This window comes from Scyliorhinus torazame, chromosome 16 (assembly GCF_047496885.1).
Source record: "Scyliorhinus torazame isolate Kashiwa2021f chromosome 16, sScyTor2.1, whole genome shotgun sequence".
NCBI lineage: Eukaryota > Metazoa > Chordata > Chondrichthyes > Carcharhiniformes > Scyliorhinidae > Scyliorhinus > Scyliorhinus torazame.
Window position 1 is genome coordinate 163,657,597 of NC_092722.1, and position 20,068 is coordinate 163,677,664.

General features: G+C 51.3%; 1 protein-coding gene across 1 annotated transcript in view; it reads left to right on the forward strand.

Annotated features, from left to right (window-relative positions):
• The window catches only part of LOC140392448 (EF-hand calcium-binding domain-containing protein 6-like), a 99,885-nt gene that overhangs the window by 42,717 nt on the left and 37,100 nt on the right, over positions 1 to 20,068 (forward strand). The window contains exons 9-12 of the mRNA XM_072477702.1: positions 12,449 to 12,645; positions 12,847 to 12,954; positions 14,253 to 14,318; positions 17,686 to 17,796. Of these exons, the coding sequence (XP_072333803.1) occupies positions 12,449 to 12,645; positions 12,847 to 12,954; positions 14,253 to 14,318; positions 17,686 to 17,796 (482 nt within the window). The remainder of the gene's footprint in view (positions 1 to 12,448; positions 12,646 to 12,846; positions 12,955 to 14,252; positions 14,319 to 17,685; positions 17,797 to 20,068) is intronic.

Sequence of the window (20,068 nt, forward strand, 5' to 3'; positions counted from 1 at the left end):
CTGACACTTTGGGAGGTTAACATCTTCCTGATTTTGAAGACAGGTAAAGATCTGGAGGAATGTGCCTCTTGCAGGCTGAACTTTCGTTTGAACGTTAACTTGAAATTCTTTTCTAAGATACGGGCAAAACGGTTGGAGGGTATTTTTAGTGACCAAGGAAGCCAGCGGTAGGAAGAAGAATATTTATTTTATTCATAACAATACTCTACCCACGGCCGTCACTAATTACGATCCAGTCCTTGTTGGGACAACCAACAAGCCGGTCCCTGCTCTGGCTGGCTTTTATGTTCAGTTCTAAGCTAGGTGGCCTCCACCCCTATCTGGGAAGCTCGTACTCCACGAGCCTCATGCAGAGATTGATAATGGCCTCACCAAAGGCCTTGTGGAGGTCATGACAGTATCCTTCCGACTATTCTTCAGGAAGATCAGACTGGGTTTATTAAAGGCAGGTTCTCTCGCAATAATGTTCGGAGATTGCTGAACGTGATGCAGGCCTTTCCGAAGCGGGTCCTGGATGGGCTGGTGATCTCCTTGGATACGGAGACAGCCTTTGATTGGGTTGATTGGAGCTACTTGTGGAGATTTGGGCTGGGTGAGGATTCAGATGTTGTACCATAGACCTATGGGGGCGGTGCTCATGAATGGCTTTAGGTCTGAGAATTGTGTGCTCCAGAGAGGGACAAGGCAAGACTGCCCCTATCACCCTCGATATTTGACCTGGCCTTTGGCAGCTATTAGGCGGGACCCCTAATATCGGGCTGGAGTGCGGGGATAAGTAGTGTAAGGTTACGCTTTATGCAGATGATGTGCTGTTTGTTTTAAGGGTCTTTGCTTTTAATTCACAGTAGAGATAAAGTATAACCAGGTTGCCACACTATAGGTTACTAACCAGTTGTCAGAGTTTATTCCAGAGGTGTTGTTTGCTTACTCGATGAAAGAGAGGGAAACCTCCCAAATGCCTCTGATGTCACCACGTATCACATGACATACTATACAGAAGGGCATTGGTTGCAATGCACAACAGTGTGGAAGATGGACATCTCGGTTCCCGCTATCATGAGTGTGGTGGATAGATTTAGTGCATACTCGGTTACAAAATCAATTTGACAAAATCGAAGGCAAAGTGGTGGGAGAGCTGAGGGGTAAGACCTCCCCCCCTTGCTAATTTCCCCTTTAGGTGGTCTCTGTTGGGGTTTAAGGACCTGGGTGTCATGATTACCCCCTGTTGAGGCAGCTGTATGGGCCAATTTTCCTCGCTGATCGCTTCTGTTAAGTGGGACTTGATTTGTTGGTCATCCTTGTCAGTTTCATGGCTGGGCAGGATTGGCTTGATTAAAATTATAGAATTTACAGTGCAGAACGAGGCCATTCGGCCCAACGGGTTTGCACCAGCTCTTGGAAAGAGCACCCTACCCAAGATTAACACCTACACCCTATCCCCATAACCCAGTAACCCCACCCAACACTAAGGGCAATATTGGACACATAGGGCAATTTATCATAGCCAATCCACCTAACCTGCACATCTTTGGACTGTAGGAGGAAACCGGAGCACACCCACGCACACACAGGGAGGATGTGCAGACTCCGCACAGACAGTGACCCAAGCCGGAATCGAACCTGGGACCCTGGAACTGTGAAGCAATTGTGCTATCCACAATGCTACCGTGCTGCCCTAGATTGTCTTGCCTAGATTGCTATATTGTCAATATTTCTGTCAGCTAGAGGTTTAAGGAGATTAATGGAATGATCAGGTTGTTTATCTGGAATAAGAAGAAACCTCACCATAAGTTTTTTTTTTGGAAAAGTACTTTTATTCCATTTTAACATTTTACAAAACAAAACAAAAATATGACACCCCCAAATACAAGTAAACCTGCACCAACCCCCCCAATCCCTTCCTCCCCCAAACCCACCCTCCTAACAGTTGACGGTAACTAGCTCTCCAAAATGCAAAATAGTCAAACCCCATCTCTTGTGGTACCCCTCATTTGCCCCGCTTAGGGCAAATTTCACCTTCTCAAAAAGTAAGAACTCTACTAGATCCCCCAGCCACGCTGAGGCAAAGGGTGGAGAAGCTGACCTCCACCCCAACAGAACACACCTGCGAGTGGTCAATGAGGCAAAGGCTAAAACATCTGCCCCCACTCCCGTCTGCAACTCCGGCAGGCCCGACACCACGAAAATGCCCCCCAGGGGACCCAGCTCCAAATGCCCAAGCAGGATTGCCGACATGATGCTGAAAAATGACCCCAAAATTTCTCGAACTTTGGGCAGGACAAGAACATGTGCACATGATTAGCCGGGCCCCTCCCAGGCATTTCACAAGTATCCTCTACCCTCAAACAGCTGGCTCATCCTTGACTTTGTTAAATGCGCCTTGTGCACCACCTTCAACTGTATCAACCCCAGCATCGCAAACGTGTTCACTCTCCGCAGCATGTCGCACTACAGTCCCAACCCCCAGCACCATTCCCAACTCCTCCTCCCACTTGGCCTGAACCCCTCCATAGACACCTTGGGCGAGATTCTCCGACCCCTCGCCGGGTCGGAGAATCGCCGGGGGCTGGCGTGAATCCCGCCCCTGCTGGTTGCCGAATTCTCCGGCACCGGATATTTGTCGGAAGCGGGAATCAGGCCGCGCCGGTTGGCGGCCCCCCCCCCCGCGATTCTCCGGCCCGAATGGGCCGAAGTCCCGCTGCTAGGATGCCTGTCCCGCCGGCGTGGATTAAACCTCCTCTCTTACTGGCGGGACAAGGTGGCGCGGGCGGGCTCCGGGGTCCTGGGGGGCGTGGGGCGATCTGGCCCCGGGGGGTGCCCCCACGGTGGCCTGGCCCGCGATCGGGGCCCACCGATCCACGGGCGGGTCTGTGCCGTGGGGCACTCTTTTCCTTCCGCCTTCGCCACGGTCTCCACCATGGCGGAGGCGGAAGAGACTCCTTCCACTGCGCATGCGCGGGGTGCCGTGAGCGGCCGCTAACGCTCCTGCGCATGCGCCGCCCGGCAATGTCATTTCCGCGCCAGCTGGCGGGGCACTTCCGCCAGCTGGCGGGGCACTTCCGCCAGCTGGCGGGGCGGAAATCAGTCCGGCGCGGGCCTAGCCCCTCAACGTTAGGGCTCGGCCCCCCAAGATGCGGAGGATTCCGCACCTTTGGGGCGGCGCGATGCCCGACTGATTTGCGCCGTTTTTGGCGCCGGTCGGCGGACGTCGCGCCGATACCGGAGAATTTTGCCGAAGTGGCGGAATTCTCCGGTATCGGCATGATATCCGCCGACCGGCGCCCAAAACGGCGCAAATCAGTCGGGCATCACGCCGCCCCAAAGGTGCGGAATCCTCCGTATCTTGGGGGGCCGAGCCCCAACCTTAAGGGGCTAGGCCCGCGCGGGACTAATTTCCGCCCCGCCAGCTGGCGGAAAAGGCCTTTGGTGCCCCGCCAGCTGGCGCGGAAATGACATCTCCGGGTGGCACATGCGCGGGAGCATTAGCGGCCGCTCACAGCATCCCCGCGCATGCGCTGTGGATGGAGTCTATTCCGCCTCCGCCATGGTGGAGACCGTGGCGAAGGCGGAAGGAAAAGAATGCCCCCACGGCACAGGCCCGCCCATGGATCGGTGGGCCCCGATTGCGGGCCAAGCCACCGTGAAGGCACCCTCCCGTGGCCAGATCGCCCCGCGCCCCCCCAGGACCCCGGAGCCCACCCGCGCTGCCTTGTCCTGCCGGTATGGTAGGTGGTTTAATCTACGCTGGCGGGACAGGCATTCTAGCAGCGGGACTTCGGCCCATCCTGGGGGGGCGATTCCCGACCACGCCGAATATCCGGTCCCGGAGAATTCGGCAACCGGCGGGGGCAGGATTCACGCCAGCGTCCGCCGATTCTCCGACCCGGCAGAGCGGTCGGAGAATCTCGCCCCAGATTCTTCAAAATCCTTCCATAAATCGCCGAGATGACCCTACCCTCCAACCCCATTACCGACAGCACATCCTCCAACACGAGGAGGTAAAACCTTTCTAGCAAAGTCCTGCACCTACATATACCGAAAACTCCTCTCACGCGGAAACCCATACTTCTACTTCAACTCCTCCAAATTTGCGACCCCTCCTCCAAAAACAAATCCTCCACCTCCTTCAGCCCTCTCTTTTCCCATCCCCAAAATCTCACTTCCATCCTCCCCATTTCTCACCTGAAGTTTACTAAGCTCCAGCTCCTGGGGCCAAGGGGTCTGGACGTCCCAAACATCAGGCTATATCAGTTGGCTTCTCACCTTAGGTTCATAAGGGATTTGGTTAGGGAGAACCATGCCTCCATTTGGTTCAACATTGAGGCTGACCCTCTGAAGGTCGTGTTGTTTTATGACGACATTAAGGCTGGGACTGCTAAATGTCATAATCCTATTGTTGTTAATATTCTTAGAGCGTGGAGATTGGTCCACCAATTAGAAGGGAGATCTAAACTGATTTCCACTTTCTCTCCCATCTTGGGCATCCCAGACTTCCCGTTGTGTCTTATGGACCATTTGGTGCATGGATAGAAGCATTTCTGGTCCAGGAGACATGTTCAGAGATGCTTCCTTGTCATACTTTGAGCAGCTATGCCACCAATTTGACATTCTGAGATATTCTTTAAAAAAAATATTTACAGCTTAGAGATCTTGGGCGAAATTCTCCGTTATCGGCGGAAAGTCCGCCGATCGGCGCAAAAAACGGCGCAAATCCCACTTGCATCACGTCATAAAAATGGGACGATAGTCTCCGGCCCGAAATGGGCTAGCAGCGACGTAACGGGATCCGCGCTTGCGCAGTGGTTCACGCCGTGCAGCGTCATACGCGCTGCACGGCGTGACGGCTCATAAGGCCGCGCAGCTCCCCCCCAACCGACCGGAACACCCGACCGCAACACCCGACTGGATGGCTGGCCGTCGCTCAGCCCCGAGGTTCGAGTCACGCGATGTGGAGCCGCTCCTGGACGCGGTGGAGCAGAGGAGGGACGTCCTGTATCCCGGGCACGGCCGCAGAGGTGCCCCACGCCACAGCCGGCGTCTGTGGAGGGAAGTGGCAGAGGCCGTCACCGCTGTGGCCCTGACACCACGGACAGGCACCCAGTGCCACAAGAAGGTGAACGACCTCGTCAGAGCAGGCAGGGTGAGCCTCCCCCATATCCCCCCCTCCCCCATATCCCCCCCTCTCCATATCCCCCCTCCCCCATATCCCCCCTCCCCCATATCCCCCCTCCCCCATATCCCCCATATCCCCCCTCCCCATATCCCCCTCCCCATATCCCCCCTCCCCCATATCCCCATATCCCCTCCCCCATATCCCCCATATACCCCCCTCCCCCATATCCCCCATATCCCCCCTCCCCCATATCCCCCATATCCCCCCTCCCCCATATCCCCCATATCCCCAAGTGAATCCAGCCCTAACCTTAACCTCTGCAATGCACGCGCAACCGATGGCGTGCATTCATATACCTGCCTAACACTGTTGCCTTTTACCCCTGCCACCACCCCCCCCCCCCCACAGGAGAAGCGCGCACACAACAATAGGGAGCATGTGAGGACTGGAGGAGGGCCCGCTGATGAGAGGCCACTGACCGTACACGAGGAAAGGGCCCTGGAACTGGCTGGCGGACCTGAGGACCGGGAGGTTGCTGATGCAAAGGTCGGGGGCCCACCAGCAAGTGAGCCACCGACAGCCCGTCCCCATTTCCCCCCTCCCCTATATCCCCCTCCCCCGTATCACCTGATCACTGCCTGATGTCTAACCATGCATGCTTCATTGTGTATCGCAGGACCAAACGTCCAGGCACCCATCCCCGCAGATGCACACCGCCCGCAGGATGCCCCTCGGAGACCACAGGAGACGGAGAGACCCGCACCCTCCAGCATGCAACGCCCGCAGGATGCCCCTCGCACACCACGGGAGACGGAGAGACCTGGAGCAACAGGGAGACGACACCCCCGTCACGTGCGGGAGCGACCACCCAGCGATGAGGGGGGCAGCCCCAGGCCCCCGTCACATCCGAGCCAGGACACCACTACCCAGGACACCACTACCCAGGACACCCCTACCCGGGACAGCACTTCCCAGGACACCCCTACCCGGGACAGCACTACCCAGGACAGCACTACCCAGGACACCCCTACCCGGGACAGCACTACCCGGGATAGCACTACCCAGGACACCCCTACCCGGGAAGACGAAATACCGGACAGTGACTCAGAGTGGATGGGTGGAGACGAACCCCCACCCCAAAGTGCCATGGAGTCAGAGTGGGACGAAGAGCACGACACAACGCCTCTGCTGTCACCAACACCCTCCACCATCGCAGAAACACTCACCACGGTTGGGCACTTTAGTGATGAGGCGTCTGGTACACTCACTGGTGCGCACAACACAGCCGTCCCGGTACAGCAGGTGGAGGTAGGAGCAGCAGAGGGACCGGGCGGTCGGAGGGCAGCCCAGGCCAAGCGAACATCTGCCGCCCAGATGGATCCCGGGTTCCTGCAGTTACCACACCCACACATAGATCCGATGCAACCACCGACCCGGAGACGAGCGAAGAGGGTGACGGGCGGCTTGCGGCGGCTGCGGTCGCAGGTGGAGGAGTCCACCCGCGTCCAGGAGCTGGGAGTGGTCCCGGTCATGCGTGCCAACCAGGCTGACACCGCACGGGTGGCGTCCGCGGTGGAGGCAATGGGTGCGACGGTGTCAGACATGGGGAACGGTTTGCGAGGCCTGGGGCCTTCCGTGCAGGCGGCGTCTGTGGCCCAGGAAATGGCTGCCCTCTCACAGGAGGCCATGAGCCAGTGCCAGCGCCAGATGGCAGAGGCGCTCAACGCCATAGCCCAGTCTCAGCAGGCCATGGCCCAGTCTCAGCAGGCCATAGCCCAGTCTCTGCAGGCCATGGCCCAGTCTCTGCAGGCCATGGCCCAGTCTCAGCAGGCCATCGCTGAGGGCATCGGCGCCAGTGGCCGTGTGCGAGCCGGCGTCGCACTGTCACAGACAGGGTTTGACAACACCCTGGGCTCCATGGCTGCAAACCTGCAGACCCCTGTCGATACCAGCACGGGCCTCCAGGACTGGCAGCGCCAGATGTCGGGGGGGCATCAGATGGCCAGTCCGTTCGCATCCCCCACCCATGTAGAGGCCTGGGGGCCATCGGGCACCCCGAGGGAGGAGGAGGTGGTGTGGTCCGTCCCGGCTCCCTCTGTAGGGGAGGTCCCGGTACACCGCGACACCTCGGACTCCCCCCCTTCCGTCCCAGGTGCATCGGGTGGGCAACGGGCAGGACAGGCTGGCAGCTCGCCATCCCAGTCGCCCGGGCCGCAGCCTGACCCATCTAGGCCAGGACGCCCCAGGAAACGGCCGCCAAAGGGATCCAGTGTCAGAGGGCAGGAATCACAGGAGTCCACCTCCAGTTCTGCTGTACCGTCTGGGGAACCACGTAGACGTAGTCAAAGGGCCCGTAAGGCCAAACAATTAGACACTGAGTAAGTTGGCCCGGGTGCAGGGCACAGATGAGTTTTAGGGGCTAGGGCACGTGCATGAACTCCTTTGGTTATTAAAGTCAATGTTACACCTACCGAAGCTGCCTTTGTGCTCTGTCCAAAGTGTGCGGGCGTGTCATGTACGTTGAGCGCAAGTGTGTGTGTGACGGGTGGTCTTACCTCAGCCCCAGGTGAGTCTGCCCCCTTCCCCCTGGGCCGCCATCAATATCCCCCGGGCAGAGGACGGGACCGTGCGCTGCAGTGTCACAGCCGCATGCAGGGATGGTCCGGGTGGATGGTGGTACTGTGGCCATGGGTCAGACATAGTCCAACGATGTAGAGCCAGGAGCTCATCGGAGGCGGGTTGTCATCATCCTCCATGGCCTGCGATAGACACGCGTCCACCCGCAACTGGGTGAGCCCGGCCCGTTGTGCCGCCGGTGGATCGGCAATTGGGGGGGGGGTGATGTGCATGCGGGTGGGGTGTGTGGGGTTGGGGAGGGGGGTGAGGGTGCTGGGTGGGTGGATGGGTGGGGGGTGTGGGTGGTCGGCTGTTGCCATGGTGTGCGGTCTGTGGCCATACTACCCGATTCCCACGCCCATCTAGTCAGTGAAGCGGGCGGCTATCAGTCTGTCCCGTGCCCGCTGGGCCAGCCGGTAACGGTGGACAGCCACCCGCCTGTGCCTACCCCGTCTGCCCTGACCATTGCCCCCATCCCCCCCATCTGGGGAGGACTGTGCCTCTTCCTGCTGCTCCTCCACTCCGCCCTCCTCTGCCTGCGGCACATCGTCGCTCTGCTGGGCTATGTTGTGCAGGACGCAGCACACCACAATGATGCAGCCGACCCTATCTGACCGATACTGGAGGCGCCCCCAGAGAGGTCCAGGCACCTGAAACGCATCTTCAGCACGCCAAAGCACCTCTCGATCACTCCCCTTGTCGCTACGTGGGCATCATTGTAGCGGTTCTCCGCCTCATTGCGTGGCCTCCTTATAGGCGTCATCAGCCACGATCGCAATGGGTAGCCCCTGTCGCCCAGCAACCAGCCCCTCAGCCGGGGATGGCGTCCCTCGTACATGCCGGGGATGGATGACCGCGACAACACGAATGAGTCGTGTACACTGCCTGGGTGACGGGCGCAGACGTGCAGGATCATCATGCGGTGGTCGCAGATCACCTGTACATTCATCGAATAGGTCCCCTTCCTATTAGTGAACACGGCCCTGTTCTCTGCAGGTGGCCGCACGGCGACGTGCATCCCATCGATCGCGCCCTGGACCATGGGGAACCCGGCCACGGCAGAGAAGCCCACGGCCCGGTCATCTTGGCTGGCCCGGTCCACGGGGAAGCGGATGTAGCGGTGCGCCATGGCATAAAGGGCATCTGTCACTGCCCGGATGCACCGGTGCACCGATGTCTGCGATATGCCGGACAGGTCCCCACTCGTTGCCTGGAATGACCCCGTCGCATAAAAGTTCAGGGCCACCGTAACCTTGACGGACACGGGGAGAGGGTGTCCCCCGCCAGTGCCACGCGGTGACAGGTGTGCCAGCAGGTGGCAGATGTGTGCCACGGTTTCCCGGCTCATCCGGAGTCTCCTCCTGCATTCCCGGTCCGTAAGGTCCTGGTATGACTGGCGGGGCCGGTACACACGGGGCGCCCTCGGGTGCCTCCGTTGTCGTGGGGCCGCGACGTCCTCCTCCCCCTCCTCGTCCTGTCGGTCAGGTGTCCCTCCAGCCTGGGCGGCTGCCGCCTGCCCCTCTGCGGCAGCCTGCGCCGCCTCTCTGGCACGCTCCTCCTCCTCCTCCTCATCCAGGGCAACATAGACATGAGCGGCTGCCACCACGGCGGCCAACATCGCTGGATGATCTGGAAACATGACGGCCTGGTGGGGGGGAGGGGAACGACGACATGTCATCATTGTCCATATCCCCTCCTCCCCCCAGCCAGGTGGCATGGACCGCATGGGTCCAACTGTTGGAGGCTGGCACCTGGCCAGGTGGACCAACTCATTTGCCCTCCCATCACCCTCCTCGGCAAGGACCCCCTCCCCAACCTCCACCCCAGCACGGACCCCCCCCCCAACCTCCACCCCAGCACGGACCCCCTCCAACCCCCAACCTCCACCCCAGCACAGACCCCCTCCCCAACCTCCACCCCAGCACGGACCCCCCCCAACCTCCACCCCGGCACGGACTCCCTCCAACCCCCAACCTCCACCCCGGCACGGACTCCCTCCAACCCCCAACCTCCACCCCAGCACGGACCCCCTCCCGGCACTCCCCCGGAGCCCAGCCTACTCTAACCACCCCCCCCACCGCCGCACACACACACACACAAGCCGAGACACACCTCTCCTCACGCAATCAGTCTGCGGCCACGCCATTTCCTGCCCAGAGCCAACCCCCCAGGCCGTCACTCACCTCCTCGCTGGTCGGCGTGAGCCTGGAGCACCGGGTCACGCCGATGAAAAGGAGGTTTGATTCACGTCGACGTGAACGGTCATCACGTCGATGGGACTTCGGTCCATCCGGAAGGGAGAATATCGGCAGGCCGAAAATCGGCTGCCTTGCGCAGACCCGTGACATTCTCCGCGGCAGCGGCGCCATTAACGTCCCGCCGACTTTTCTCCCTTCGGAGACTTCGGCGGGGGCGGGATTCACGGCGGGCAACGGCCATTCTCCGACCCGGCGGGGGGTCTGAGAATGACGCCCCTTATCCTTAATAAGACAACCTTACGTGTTAACTCCTCTTTATCCCTGGTGGAAAAAATACTGAACTCTGTGGAGCCTAAAACGCTAATCAGCAAGTTTTACAATATCCTATGTTCCAGATCCTGCGTTAGTAAATTGGGTATCCTGCAGCCTTGTGAAAAAGGCTTGGCAATTAACATTCATAGACTCACAGAATTTACAGTGCAGAAAGAGGCCATTCGGCCCATGGAATCTGCCCCGGCCCTTGGAAAGAGGACCTTACTTTAGTCCACACCTCCATCCTGCCCCGTAACCCAGTAACCCCACCTAACCTTTTTGGACACTAAGGGCAATTTAGCATGGCCAATCCACCCAACCTGAACAGCTTTGAACTGTGGAAGAAAACAGGAGTACCCGGAGGAAACCCACATAGACACAGGGAGAATGTGCAGACTCCGCACAGAGAGTGACCCAAGCCGGGAATCAAACCAGGAACCTTGGAGCTGTGAACGAACAGTGCTAACCACTGAGCTATCATGCCACCCTATTGATGAGGAAACATGGAGTAGTTTGTGGGATTGTAAAATTATTGTTTGCAATAAAATGAAGGCGACTCAATTTAAGATACTGCATCACCTACATTTCACACCTAGTCTTAGATTCAGGTTTGAGCCTGCTATATCCCTGATGTGCCTAAAGTGCCTGGTAGTCAAGGTGATTATATACACTGCATATGGGCCTGTGTTCGGATTCAATCCTCTGTCTGGTGTAGTCAGAGAGCTGTAAAAGATCTTTGACAGAGCCTTAGAACTTAATCCTATATTCCTAATTCTGGGTCATCCAGATGGGAGGATTACTGATACTAATGAAAAGAGGCTCCACAATATTCTCACTTTTGCAGCTTGTAAGAATATCCTATGATCCTGGATTAGGATTAGGAAACGTCCTTCAATTCAAAACTGGCATAAATTAGTTATGGAATGTATTCCTATGGACCCATTCTAAATCTGATGTATTCCACTTGGGACCCCTATCTTAAATTTATAGGTTCCACTTTGTCTGACCTGCTCCTGTGAGCTTTCCATGAAGATATTGTAGTGGTTTGTTTAATGTATTGATTGTCTTGATCTCGCAATACATGAAGATGAGTGCCCTGAACTTTTATCCTTTAGTACTTAAATGACATTAACCTTCTTTCCCCATAAATCTGTAATCTGTTATTAAGCTGCTATTGGATTGATCAGGTATAAAAACTGGAGCACTAGTTCCTTAGTATATTATGCTAAACTTATCCTGTCTTGTTTGATCCTATATTTCTATAATTCTTGTTCTGTACTATACCTGTTTTGCATTGTTAATTACGTTCCTTTTCTTTGTTGCAATATTTGTAAAAAGATTGAAAAATCCAATATAAATATACATAATAAAATGTGAAATAGGCCAGGGGGAGGAACTGTACATTACAGGATAAATGTTGATACTAACTGGTTTGAAACATATTGCCAGTCACCTCGGTAAGCCTATTCACCAATTAATAAAAGTAAGTTGTACCTTGTTGTACCGAGATACAGCAAGTAATTAGGAAAGTCAATACAATGTTATCATTTATTATGAGGGGAATCGAATACAAAAGTATGAATGTTATGTTCAGTTGTACAGGGCATTAGTGAGATCACACTTGGAGCATTATGTACAGTATTGGTCTCCTTATTTAAGGAAGGGTGTAAATGGGTTGGAATCAGTTCAGAGAAGGCTTACTAGACTAATACCTGGAATGGGAGGATTGTTTAATGGGGAAAGATTGGACAGGCTAAGCTTGCATCCGCTGGAGTTTAGCCGAGTAAGAGGTGACTTGATTGTAATCCATAAGATCCTGAGGGGTGAATGTGGAGAAGACATTCCCTCTTGTGGGAAAATAGAGAACTGTTTGCAAATAAGGGGCCATCCATTGAAACGGAGATGAGGTGAAATTTTTTCTCTCCGAGGGCCGTGAGTCTTTGGAACTCTCTTCCTGAGAAGGTGGAGTCTTTGAATATTTTTATGGCAGAGATGGATAGATTCTTGGTAAGCAAGGGGGGTGATGGGTCATCGGGGGTAGACAGAATGCAGATTTGAGGTTACTATCAGATCAGCCAGTTTTATTAAATGGCACAGCAGGCTTGAGGCCTACTCTTGCTCCTGTTTTCTATGTTTCCTTGTTCACATGAATCTTGTGTCAGCACTTAAACCCAGGTAACCCGCTTGTGGGATTTTATTTCACATGAAGGTAACTAGGGAAAACTTTTTACGTGTCCTTAAAAAGTACAACCTTCGACTTAAAGATGACCAGCTGAATACATTCCTCGTACGTTGTGGTCTTCAGGAAGATGCGGCACATATAAGCTACATGGAATTTCTTCACAATTTTCAAGATAGAAGTGGAAACGGAGTGCCTCACAGAATCATAACTGATGACAATCACAGGTGAGGTAGCTGATGACAATGTCATACAGCAGCATGTGTCTTGTCTTTGAATTATTTCTTTGTTTAGTAGCTGTGGTGGTGAACTGGTGCCTCAGGAATTGTTTGGGCTACAGAAATAATGCAGTATTCCTTTATTATAAAATGACTTCAAGATAAATTCTGTCTTTAATGGTTTTAATAGTTCTTTATTGTCCAACACAGATTTAACAAAGTCAGAAGCTTTGGCTCTCAATCCTCAATAACAGCTTTAGAGGCAAAACTAATGGAACTCTTGCATAATGAGTTCCTTTCCCTCTTAGGAAATTTCCAGTAAGTGATATATTCAATTTTACATACCTGATCATTATGAACTGATGAGAAAAAACAAATTGTACCTGGAACATGAATTAGTAACTTTTGAAGTACAGTCGATATTGTTATTGGGAAATATTGCAGGCACTAGACACCTGTTCGGTGAGATTTGGGTGAGGTGTGTTTGTGTGTGGGATGGGGTTGGGGGGGTTGGGGGGGGGAGTGGGGGCGGTGCCCAGTAATATGCCAGGGAGCCACGCTGGGAAAGCTCCTCAATGCAGTACTGTCTCTGGAGACCTTTCCCAGTGACACGAGCATAAGTGGCTCAGTTGCTCGCTGACTGGAAGCTAGTGGCAACCAGATTAAAAGACCCAATTGAGGGTTGTCTCCTTGATCTAGCGGCATTTAAGGCGGTGGAAGAGCAGAGCAGCTCCTGCGACATGGGGAGGCCACTAGCTGCATGGAGGCAGCCCTTCTGCAACCTCTCAGTGGGGGAGGCTCCAATGCCTAAGCAAGGAGGGACCACTGGCGGCAACGTCGTTCCCGACGCCACCACTGGAGAGGTTTCCTCAATGGAATGCCATGGCCTGACTGCTTGACCCTAGCACAAAACATGAAGTGCTTTCCTCCCCTGTAAATGAATCTCAAAATGGAGGCACTCTCTCGTTCTCCTTGCAGCCTCAGTGGAGGGATGACTCTCAGTGATGCTGCAGAGCTACTGTTCCTCCGATTGGATAGGTTTGTGCAATATTTCAAGCAACAGATTGAATCCTCTGTCAAATCAACACTCCAGGAATACTAACCAAAGGCTTGGACCAAAGCAGTATGTTTTTAGGATCATTCTAAAAGTGGTAGAGAGGCAGAGAGAATGGAAGGTGGGAGATCTGCAGAGAATTGGATTAGCTCAATCTTGAGGTAACAAACGTTTGAATGAGGGTTTCATCAGCAGATGAGTTAAGGAAAGGTGAGCAGCTGAGTAATGTGATATCACAAATCTGCACAATGTCACATGCATCACATGTCCAGTCATTAGAAGCACACATAACAGGGGGTATTGGTTAGCTCAGTTGGCTGGACGGCTGCTTCATGATGCAGAACAACACCAACCGCATGGGTTCAATTCCTGTAACTGCTGAGGTTATCCAGCCTCCTGAACCTTGCCCCTCTGAGGTGATGTGATCCTTGGTTAAATCACCACCAGTCAGCTCCATCTCAAAAGTGGGGGGGGAAGCAACTCAGGGACCGTGGCAACTTAAATTTCATGCAGCATGCACAATTATAAACAGATAACATTTTGGTATTATCTTGATTTGCAGTAAAATTGACAAACTGAAACGAGATGTGATCGGCCAACAGGCATTCTGGGCAATCCTAAAAAGCAGGTACATTTTAAAAAATTCTCTTGTGGGTGATTCACAGTCTTTGTAAGATAATAGACAATTCAGGCAACAAATTGTGATGTGAAATTTCTGGTACCCTATTTAACGATGCAGCATTTTGTTTTCAGCAAGCTCTACGTTTCTGATACCTCACCAATAGACAATGATGTTGAAATTTATGTAAGGGCACGAAGTTCCTGCACACTCACTAAACACCCAAGAAAGTTTTTGAACTAGTGTATTCAGGCGTAAGTGAGTTTTTAATGGCATGACAAGTCTTATTTATTTATATAAAAATGTTCTATTTCTTTGTCGGCGCAAAGGGAATAGGTAATCCACACGCTGGATTCTTGTAAAACACGATGAGAGGTTTATTAATGGTGTTGCTCATACAATCAAGGTGGTGACCCCACAAACACTCTGCTAATGTCACTACACATCACATGATGCAGAACCAACAAGAATGTATTCCCAGATACATAACACCCCTCCCTCTTTACTTCATTAGTGCAACAATATCAATTAACATTTATACAACAGATTCCCTGAATTGTTATTTCTACACATATATGTGTAGCGTGGTTGGTTTAGCACAGTGGGCTAAGACAGTTGGCTTGTAATGCATAACAAGACCAGCAGCGCGGGTTCAATTCCCGTTCCAGCCTCCCCGAACAGGCGCCGGAATGTGGCAAAAAGGGGCTTTTCACAGTAACTTCACTGAAGGCTACTGGTGACAATAAGCGATTATTATTATTATATAGAATAAAACAGTCTCTGTGGTGGACGTCTTTTCCTTTTTGATCCTCAGAGGTACCCTCATTCCTTTTTGTAGATGGTACCTCTTAAGTAGTAACTATTTCAGTATCTGTCGCTTTAAGCATTGAAAAGTCCACAGAAACAGAATCAGAACTTGTCACTGCCTCTGGTGTCCGTTCCAAAGTACAGCTCTCCAGGTCTTCGAAAGATAGAACCTCTTGAGAAGTTTCTGCAAACTCATCTTGAGCAGCAAGTAACTGATCAACGTGACATCACCAATCCCAAGAATCTACCATTGCTCCCAATGTCGTCCCACAATTAGTCAAAGTAAATCTTCTTTACAGCAATTTTTCTGCCTCAAAGTCATCGCCAGTTTTCTCTCCTGTTATATTTCTTTGTTGCCGCAAAGAGGTAAGGAGGTGCCCACACTCTGGATTCTTGTACAACCCAATGAGAGGTTTATTAAGAGTGTTGCTCACACTATCAAGATGGTGATCTGCTCAAGGCCAGTGCAAATAATCTGCTGACGTCACTACACATCATTTGACACAAAACCAGTTACATAACACCAAACAATCTCTATTGCGCTGAAATTTTAAATTTTACAAATATCAAATCTCTTCCCTTCAAATTTTAATTATTGTTGGAGCATTAATGAAGATTAAAAATCCAAACATGCCTTTAATCTCTTGTTCGATAGTATATCTCCGCAAACTTTGTGGAAATTGACCTGTACATGAAATGGAGCTTTCCATTGACACTTTTAATGGAGATAGGACAGAGAACCCACTCCTGGATGGCGAGCTGCTCATTTGAATATTTTACCGAGGTTGCATGCCTCAGGTTTTTTTTATCAGTCCCAGCATTAAGGCTGGCTGGCCTGTTTCCTGAGGAGGGACTGAAGAGGACATGGTGCGAAGGCTAGGGGAAATTTGTGGGGTATGGAGGACATCGGGATCTTGGTGGTATTGGGGGTGTTTGATCACAGGCCTATGTGAACCGGAGATCAGTAACGTACTCCTCACCTCCAGGAAATATCAGGGCCAACGTGTTAGAATTGTCTCAAACCAATTTGCAGTGTCCCTAAGCCTACATTTTAAGATAATAACAATGAACTCATTTGTTGTAGTCTCATTCTGAGCCCATTGGACAGGCAATTTGAAAAGCATATAGGTCACTCAGGAATTTATGGACCGGCACATTTTCCTTTAACGAAAAGGAAGGCAGATGTAACAGTATTGGCATAAGTAGCTAATCCACAGATTGTGCTGCTCAAAACGTGAAAAGAAAAATATCCAGCATCCTTTGGCAATTATACAGTTTGAGCTGGTTTGGAAGAAGAAATGAAGGGATCAAACAGTCGAGAAGCTTCTGGATATGCGAATAATAGTCGTCACTGTAATGAAATATTTTCATCTCATTTGATTGACTTGTTTCTGAAAACACAATTTGATTTGAGGGAATTTTTTTGATTTAAAATATTGGATGCCCAATTTTTGAAATGACTAATCTGCTTCAATTAGACACAGGCTCTCGTTACAGTTGCTAGTGCTTTTTACTGATAGAAATTACATTCAGAGCAATTTTTGAAGTTCAAGTGATAAAAGGTGAACAAAAAAGCCATCATATTGCATTGGTATTTTAGATAAACAGTAACTTGTTTGATATTAGTATATTTTTGATCATTATCTCCCTTTTTACATTCGCTGTCCAGTTTGTTGAGCTGTTATTATTTATCATCAGGCAAACCCCCCTATCTCTCCTCCTTTGATTGTGTCAGAGTACCAAGTGGCTGTGGGATACTGTGGCTCAGCTCAATGACATGCACAGGATCTTACGAAAAAAGGAGAAATTCCGAAGAAGATTAGAAAAATCCTCACCACAGAGAAATTATCCGTCAAGATAATACTGGGATGCTACATTAGGAGCTTCCCATTCTATAATCGGGCTAACTCTTTGAGCATACTAAGGATTGGTGGATGGGGTGGCATGGAGGCACGTTGGTTAGCACTGCTGCCTCACAGCATAAGGGACCTGGGTTCGATTCAGACTTAGGAGGACTATCTGTGTGGAGTTTGCACGTTCTCCCCGTGCCTGCGTGGGTTTTCTCCGGGTGCTCTGGTTTCCTCCTACAGTCCAATGATGTGCAGGTTAGGATGATTGGCCATGCTTACTTGCCCCTTAGTGTCAAAAGATGTGCTGGCTAGGTGGGGTTATGGGATTACAAGGAGATGGCAGGGGATTGGGCTGAGGTGGAGTGCTCTTTCGGAGGGTCAGTGCAGACTCATTGGGCCAAATAACCCCCTTCTGCACTGTAGGGATTCTGTGGCTATGATATTTTCTACATTATATTGAAACAAAAAAATATTTTCCGTGTAAGCCCAAACTATTCTGGAATATTGTAGAATGAGGTAATTTTCTGATACATTTTCTTAGTGCACATGTAGGAGAAGCAATTCAATGGTGTTGACATTCTGAACTTGTAAACTACTTTCATTGTTTGCAGTATTCTACTGAATTTAACTTTTTCTAAAGAAGGTGAAGCTGTACCTTGGGTTTAATATTGCAGGGCTATGGTTCTCTGATTCTGTTTTTTTTTTGTTTATCCCGCAAGGTTTGGTATTAACATGTCCGAGGATGAAGTGAATTATCTGAAGGAACGGATACCACTTGATGCCCAAGGCAATGTAAAATACCTTGAGTTCATGTCCATGTTTGACAGCTGGTAAGTGGCCCTCTGTTGCAGGTCAGATGCATTCCAGGCTGAGACCGAGGATGGTTCAGCTCATGGTTGAAAAGAATAAACACCCTCAGATAATGTGGTTCCGGACAGTCATCAATCAACTCTTCTATAAAACCTGGGTCACTGTCCGAGTGGAGTTTGCACATTCTCCCTATGTCTGCATGGATCTCACCCCCACAACTCAAAGATGTGCAGGGTAGGTGAATTGACCATGCTAAATTGCCCCTTGATTGGGAAGAAAAGAATTGGGTACTTTAAATTACAAAAAAACTCTTCCGTAAAGACTTACCTAGCTCTGACTTAGTGAGGATGAATAGGTCGCGGATAAGTGAACATTAAATGATATTCAGAATCTTTATTTGGTATCACATATATGAACATTCATAAAATAGATGTTTTCCTTGTTAATGGAGGTGCTCACCATCTCGGTAGGTGGATAGGTAAGAAAATGTATATTCCAAGAGATTACCAAACACAGTAATGTCATAAAGTGGTCTTTTCATTCACTACAGCTGCTTTGATAAATCAAGGTAAATATAATCACTTGAATTATGTGATCAATGGCCATGGAATGACACTCATCATTCACTATGTTTAAAGATGCTCAAAGGTTTTACAGAAAGAAAGATGGGGGGGGGGGAGGACGGGACTCTCCATACCCAATGGCAGTATCGGGATTCTAAATCAGGTGGAGAATGAAGCTTCGAGGGAAAAATGGGTTTGCCGTTACAATGCTCCATATCTTCGGCGTGAGCCTCAGCGTGCTGCCTGTGCCAATGGGAGGATACAACTCCATCAACCCCCTTCCCCCGCCGTAATGCACCAAACCCATAGTGGGAAATCCTCCAAGCAGGCAGCTAAGTGCTTACTGCTGTGAAAAAGGGGAAGTGAAAGAACTTAACTCTTTTTGATGTATTGAGAAACTGTTAGCCAGAGCAAGAGTGTTTATAAACATAGTGGTCAGCATGAAAGCATGGTACTTGAGATGCATTCAAGCGTGAAGGGAAAGATAGATCAACAATCAACCAACCACCTGTCTCTGGAGTGATAATACTACCAATCACTGGTTAACGCAATGTATTGCTGTGTGAAACTGAATGGAAGATTTGCATTTCAAAGGCTGTCAAGGGATTTGAGCCCTTTGAAGTGTATTTAGCTGTTGAGGAAACCTCTACCATGCTTTAAATGCTTTTGCCAGAGGCAGCAGATGTTAGGGAAGGGTAAGTGAAAATGCAGTGATTTTTCACAGCCTGGACTGCTCTTCAGCTTTCAGGCAGAAATGACTAATTGGCGCCTCTGTAGAGGTTTCTGATGCCGTTTTTGATAGGGGGGGTCTCGGATGGGCCTCTCTGATGGGGATCTAATGGGGGTCTCTGTTGGGGGTCTCTGTTAGGGTCTCCAAAGGGGGTCAGATGGGGGTCTGATGGGGGTTTAGGGGGTTGTTAGGGATGTTGGGTTACCTTCCTGCCTGCATGCTGTGGGGAGGGGAGGGGGTTGTCCAGTTATTCCCGTGGTGGGGCAGAGGATGTCCCTTCTTGTCAGCAGGGGGTGCGGGGGCTGGTCAGGATTTACATTGTGGGGGGGGGGGGGAGGCCCGCCGCAACACCATTTGTTCCTCAAAATATTGGCCAGATACCAGGATTCCAATGAAATCTGGCGCGCTCTCCTCTGTGCATAAATTAGCACTGTGAAGGGGAGAGTCCCACACCTGGGCGCCACTCCCAGTGTCAGCAGAGGCCCGTAGCGATTCTTCGCTGGCGGGAGCACTTAGGCACCAGAACGAACAGTCCAGGCCAAGATTAGAGAAAGAGGTATAATATAGACTACAGAATAAAGATCTTCATTAATTCTCCATCAAAATCTGAAGGGAAGCGACTCCACTTCGGAATTTAAAATGTCAGTGCCAGAGAGGTCGTTTGGGGTCAATAAGATTTGCCATGCCATGTGCAGGTTAGGTGGATTGGCCATGCTAAATTGCCCCTTAGTGTCCAAAAGGGTGGGATTACGGGGATAGGGTGGAGGCGTGGTCTTAAGTGGGGTGCTCTTTCCAAGGGCCGGTGCAGACTCGATGGGCCAAATGGCCTCTTTCTGCACTGTAAATTGTAAGATTCTATGAAAAACACCTGAATACACTCGCCCAAAGACATTCTCGGGTGTTTAGTGAGTGCGCACAGCAACATCACACCCCTACACAGATTTAAACGCCATGTCAGTTGGTGAGGCACCAATACAGTGCAGCTTGTGGAGGAATGGG